Source organism: Solanum pennellii, chromosome 4, assembly GCF_001406875.1.
Source record: "Solanum pennellii chromosome 4, SPENNV200".
Lineage (NCBI taxonomy): Eukaryota > Viridiplantae > Streptophyta > Magnoliopsida > Solanales > Solanaceae > Solanum > Solanum pennellii.
Window position 1 is genome coordinate 72421894 of NC_028640.1, and position 6637 is coordinate 72428530.

At 30.7% G+C, this 6637-nt stretch overlaps 1 protein-coding gene across 1 annotated transcript; it reads left to right on the forward strand.

The window, feature by feature from the left end:
- The first annotated feature begins 3745 nt into the window (after window positions 1–3745).
- Window positions 3746–6637, forward strand: LOC107016255 (probable E3 ubiquitin-protein ligase RNF217). Its single transcript, XM_015216742.2, has 2 exons — window positions 3746–4143; window positions 5490–6637. The coding sequence occupies exons 1-2, from the start codon at window positions 3882–3884 to the stop codon at window positions 6299–6301; spliced, it is 1074 nt and encodes a 357-aa protein (XP_015072228.1). The 5' UTR covers window positions 3746–3881; the 3' UTR covers window positions 6302–6637.

Consider the following 6637-nt stretch of genomic DNA (forward strand, 5'->3'; position numbering starts at 1 on the left):
CTTTCTTGTCATGTCTATATATTCCAATAGAGAAAACTTGAGAATATTAACACGTAAATAGATTTAGTTTGATGAATATATATAGTAAGTAACATTCTTTTGAGTAAAGTGTAGAGAAGTACTACAATTATTAGTGATGGGATGATTAAAATTCCTCTATCCTTAATCGAGTTTGAGTTCTTGAAAATGAAAAATATCATGTTCAAAGTGTTGCCGTCCAAAATGGGCCCTGCAATATACGAATCTGAATCTAGTCAATGTCATAATAATTATCGAACACCGAATAAGTCCCTACCGTCTATTATTTTCCATATGTAGAACTACAATAGAGAAAATGGTTTTCCAGCTTCATTTTCATTTCTTCTTTTTTTGTGTTGAGGCGAAGAACAAACGAAGTCCACTCAGCCCAATAACTCGATAGGCCTAGTAAAATGATAAGTCTCATCAATTGTGTATTTGGGCCTTTGGGAAATGCTATTGCCACTTTTTTTCATTTTCCATCGGTATCCATATTGGAACTTGTAGAGAGCGCTTTGTGGTGCGACAGAGTCCAGACACAACGGGACTCTCACCTTTCAGGGACTTGTTCCCCAAGCCATTAGGCCTAGGGCATGTCACACATCCTTCTGCGATACGTTGCGTGGAACGGAAGTTGGCCTCCCTTGCACCCTGAATGCTCAGATGGCCAGATTAAATTCGAATTCACGACGGGAATAATAAAACGCTTACTAATAAAGACAACTCTGTACCAAGAGGTCACTTTTCATTCATTTGTACTGAAACATTTAACAATTTGTTTGAAAATAAAGTTTTGTTTGGACATATAATAGGAATTTCTTAAATTGTACTCATAAACATGAAAACCCCAAAAGTTGTGAAAACTATCAAAAGTTATCTAATTCATATATAATCTTACCAACTATGCAAATCGTAATTTATAAAAAAGACTTGGTATATCCCATGTGACGTATTAATAAATCACGTATCTTCAAATTTCTTTATAAATTACTGTTTGTAATCAAAAACACCCAAACACACATAATTTTATAAAAATTCACTATTAACAATATCAATAACTAGCTATACTTTAATATAATTCTTATCTTATGGTACACATATCTCTTTAAGGCAAACATGAATTTTTTTTAGTTATTTATTTTTACAAAATTCAACTTTTATAGCTTAAAAATATTTTAATCATAAATTCTACTTTTTGAAATATTTAAAATTTGAAATTATAATCTCTAAATTAGACCATGAGTAACTTTTGTAGGACCATGACCCGTTTGGTAGGATGTATTAATTAAAATAGTCCATGAATTGAAATTTAGTTCAATAAAAACATTGTTTGGTTACTTTATTTAACCTAATCCATGGATTAGTTATACCTCATACAAAGTCTTATTATTTTATTTCTAGGAAAGGGAGAGATAGCTAATCCAAGGTTCAGCAATCGTTGGATAAGACCCATAAATGACTAAATTATCCCCAAATCTTTTTTCCTATTTTTTAAAATTAATGTTCTTTTTTAATTTATATGATAATATTTATAAATATTCATTTAAATTCTCCAAATCTGTTCCATGTAATTTGATGATTTCACACAAATATTTTTCGGGGGTTTTTTTTTTACAATATAGTTCGTCGATTGACCACTTAAACTATTTTTTTTTATTTTTAAAATAAGCTTCATGCATTTGAACAATTTAAGTAGCCTTAAATTCATGTTAAATTCAAGGTATATTTGATCCCAAAAAAATTAGAAATATACCGTGCTATCAAGGATCTCTATAGTGACATATCACACCTCAAAATTAATAATATTTTCTTAATATATATTTTAGTATTTAACTTGACTAGTTAAATGAAATATAAAATCTCATAATAACTCAATGGTATAATAGGAAATAAACTTTTTCTAGAGTTTTAAACCAAACACAAGATTAGGTTGGAAAAAATGAACCAAATACTTGATAAAAACTAATTCCTGCATTACTAAACCATGCATTATTAATTTATGTGTTACTGTATTATATATCTTTGTACCAAACGATCCCTAGTAATATAATTCAACTTGGTTTAAATTTAGTTTTGTATCTTTTCAGATGACATATGTGAGTCATCCCAATAGTACTATATATATATATATATATATATAGTATCGTAATAAGTTGTTGAGTATTGGTTAAACTTTGTTGTACCAATGAAATTGAATTTTGATCAATCACACAAATATTCCTTTCCCACAAATTCCAAATTTAAAGTAATTTTTTGAAAAATATATTTAAAAAACTTGACCAAACACTGATCAAGACTGTTTTATTTATTTATTGGTCAACGAAAATCATTTCTCCAATTTTTTTTAAAAATAAATTGTTTTAAAAAACTTTCCTAGGTTTATTGAAAAATATCTCTCTTCATATATGATCTCTTGTCTGACTTTGGATTTGAAAGCAACTATATATTTTTCATTAGTGAAAGCAACTGTATTTTTTCTTTCAATTTGCAAGCAACTGCATTTTATTTTATTTTCTATTTATATATAAATATGAAAGCAACTCTATTAAATAAAGTACCAAAATAGCTACACAATATTTTCCTCCATAATGGCATGCACATAATGAAATTCAACTACCAATATTTAAAAAAATTTAAATAATGCAGATAAGTTATGATAATAACTTTAAAAGAATTTGTCTTTTTTATATTATAAAAACTAACTTAACTACACATATATCATTGCCATATATACTATATTTACTTCTAGTTTAAAATAATTATATATAATCATTTTTAGTTATCATATTTTAAAAGATTTATTAGATACACAAATCTATTAAATATGGTATTGAATAATTATTTTAAGAGTAAAATAAAACTAATCAAATTACACGACCAAGATATAAATATTTTTGTTTTTTAACAATAATTATATTAATTTCAAATTATTATTTCAGAGAAAAATAGATGAAATTAATCAAACATAAATCCACTCCTTAATTTTCGCTCAATATAATTAAGAGATCTGATTAATTTAATTTCGAGAATTAATTGATCATGTATTCTAAAAATCATCAATTACTCCTCTAATTAAGGAAATCAGTTACAACTAATTAATTTATACAAATAAAATATGTATCTCGATTTTAAAATTCTAAAGATACATATGTCTCGCGGATTCAAACTCATGTATCTAAGTATGGAATATGGTAGAGGAGGTAAGATTGAAAATTATTGGAAATCTTAGTGAGATTTATGTAGTTGGCCTTATTATATTCGAGTTCAGAATCGAAATAAGCCACAAAAAGATAAAAGTGACCAAAATAGCCACTATTTCGGGAAGTAACTAAAATAGTCTTAGTGAAAGAAAAAACTCCACTCTAATCTAATATTCTAAACGTTGAATATTTTAAGATATAACGGAATTATTTATTACACTTAATAAAGTGTGAGTTTTTCTTACACTTTGTAAATAAAACGTTTTCTTATCCTTTATAAAGTGAAAGAAAAAATTATATTTTATAAAAAAAAATATTTTCACATTTTAAAGCTTTATAAAACTTTTACGGTATTTATCATACAATTATATTAATTTCACATATCATAAAAAAATACTAATCACTCACATATTAGAAATCAGGTTTGATTATATTTAACTTTAAAAATACAAACACCACATAATTGGTCCTTTTCTTAAACTATTTTTTTAATTAATGGAAACTATTTTATTAAAATTAATAAGTAAAATTCAGTTTCCCCTACTCAACCGTGACTCTTGTACTGTGCGAGTAAAATTGCAGAGCACACCACCACTATAATCGGAGTTCCATTCATCATTTTCCTCAACAAATTTTACTTTCACTATAACTCTTTATTTTTTGATGGATTTTCCGGATAACCGATTCTCCGGCCTAATTCCGGCGACGTTTAGTGCCGTTGTTAACTCCTCATGTCCACTTTTAGGCTTCATCGGACGACTTTCTCCGGTCACCGGTGCAGCATCTGCCGCCGCGATTATAATCGTGACCGTCGCTCTACCGGGGTTTCTTTACTTGAAAAATAACAAAAATAAAATTCCTGATGAACGGCATAATAATCGTGGCGAGTCGACGCACGCTCCGACGTTTGACCCTCTTCTGAATGGTACAATAATATATGCTTTTATTGAAATAAATTCTTTGATTTTGGTTGTGATGTTCTGGGTTTTGCCCAAAAGTTGTGTTTCTCTTATGATCAACATGTGCGTTCACACAGGGTTCAGGATGTAGAATTTGACATTGTTATTTTACCGATCCTAAAGAAGAAGGATCGCATTTTCACATTATTTATTGATCCTATTGTTTGATGTTATAAGAAAAATTAGTTTGTTTTTTCTTTTCCACAAATTTGTTCGTGTTGAAGTTGAATAGTTTTTTCCTTGTTTAAATGTTAACTTCAGTTTTTTAGTTGTTGTATCTATGTATTGAAACTGTTAGTTGAAGTTCTGCACTTTTACCTCGAAATACTTAGCTCCTGTTTGATCATAGATTTCGAAGTTGAAACTTTGAATTTTTGAAGTTGCGATTTTTTGAACCTGATGTTGTTTTTGGATTTTTTTTGAAGTTGTGTGTGTGGAATTCCCAAAACTGGAACTTGAATATTTTTTGATCCAAAATCTATGGTCAGACGTTAGCTTAGTAGGAGCTCCTACTTCTCACACAGTGAAAATGAGCTATCTCAAGGAGTAAGGACAGTGGTTCTTAGGATATGACCGGATTCTGTGGGACTCTCATTGCATTCTATCCGAGTGAATTTCACATCTCAACTGTTTTGTATTATAATTATGAGGAGGAGGGTGATGTGTCGTCTCTTCTTGTTGATGTAAGGTTATTTACTACGAATTGCAGATTGACTTAGAGAAACCTGATCAAGTTTCCAACTTAATCTATTATAAGTCACCCTTAGAACTTCTGTACCTTTTTTTATGAGCTTGAACTGTTTTTTTCCTCATTAGGTGATTGGTTATGTTGATTATAGGTCTTGATCTTCTACATAGATAGGTCAGTGATGTTAAGTTTCCAAGATGATCATTTTGTATACATTGTTTTCTGTCAAAAAAAAATTCATTGTTTTCTGCTTTGAGTCAATCTCATGCGGTGTGATTAAAACAGTTCTTTGGAAGAGGGAAATCAAGAAATGATGGGGTATATTGTTATTGCTTAAAAGCAAAGCAACAGACCATTTAAAGAAGTTGAAGCTAGATTATTATGTACAACATTACAGTCTGGATATGAAGTCTTTAGACTCATTTCACACAAGGCTCGATTAAATTCATTATAGTTCCTCTCCAGGCCATTCTTGAAATTTTACTTCAGTAAGTAATGCTCAAATATATTTATTATATCCTTGACGTCCTTAACCTATTGGCAGTTTGAAATGAAAATTTAGTTTTGTTCACATACCAAGTATTTCTTCTGTAATCCACAATTGTACTTATAATCATGTTGCAGAATTTGTTGGAGGACGTATAAGTGAGATAGATGTCTATTTTGATGCTGAATATGCAGAAGAGTTACAAATTCATGAAGCTTTAGTAGCCTCACTTTACACTGGTCAAAGCAGTGATCATGCATCTGTATCTGCTCAAGGACTTTTGTCTGAAACAGAGATGTTGAATCTTGAAAAAGAAGGTGAAGATCAACTTAACAACTTCTGTGAGATTTGCTTGGATGACAAAGAAGGATGGGAGATGTTTAAAAATGACACTTGTTCTCATTCCTTCTGTTACGAGTGCACTGGCAAGCATATTATGGCAAGGATATCAGAGAAAGCAAAAGTAATTGGTTGCCCTGCTGTAAGTTGTGGTGCTGCTTTTGATGTTAATGCTTGTAGGTTCTTGATTCCTGAAGAGGCACGGATCCAGTGGGATGAATCGGTATGTCAGTCAATGATTCTCGACTCTCAAAAACTTTACTGCCCTTTCCGTGATTGCTCAGCCCTGTTGGTAAATGATTCTGGGGCAACTATAGAAAGGAATAGATGCCCTTTGTGCAAGAGATCATTCTGTGCAGTATGTCGAGTTCCATGGCATTCAGAATTTACATGCAAAGAATTCCAGAAACTGAATGCCAAAAAGGGGGGCAAAGGGGAAGAAATGGTGAAGATACTTGCCAAGAAGAAAAACTGGCAGAAATGTCCTAATTGTAAAGTATATGTTGAGAGGACAGAGGGATGCATTCACATGACTTGCCGGTGTGAACATGAGTTCTGCTACAGATGTGGTGCAAAATGGACTCCTTCTCATCATTGCCGTAAAAAATGATGTTACGTTTAAAGCTCCATAAGATTTCTCCGGGAAGTGATAATTGATTATACTTCCTTTAGGGTCAGTTTAGCTAATAGCAATATTTAGGTTGTTGAATCTTTTGGAAGGAAACAGTACATAACAATCTGGATTTTTATCTTTTGTCCATGGTAACTGGTAAGTACTAACTAGCAGTGTTGGGTAATATAATAGCTTTTGCTTTATTTACAATTTTCTGAAGAAAAAAACATGCATGTAGGACTCTTTCTTGTCTTACCATGGGTAACAGAGGACATAGTAAGTTTTCTTTTCTTGAAACTGTTAACGAAAATAGTATACTTGAGCTCGATGGTG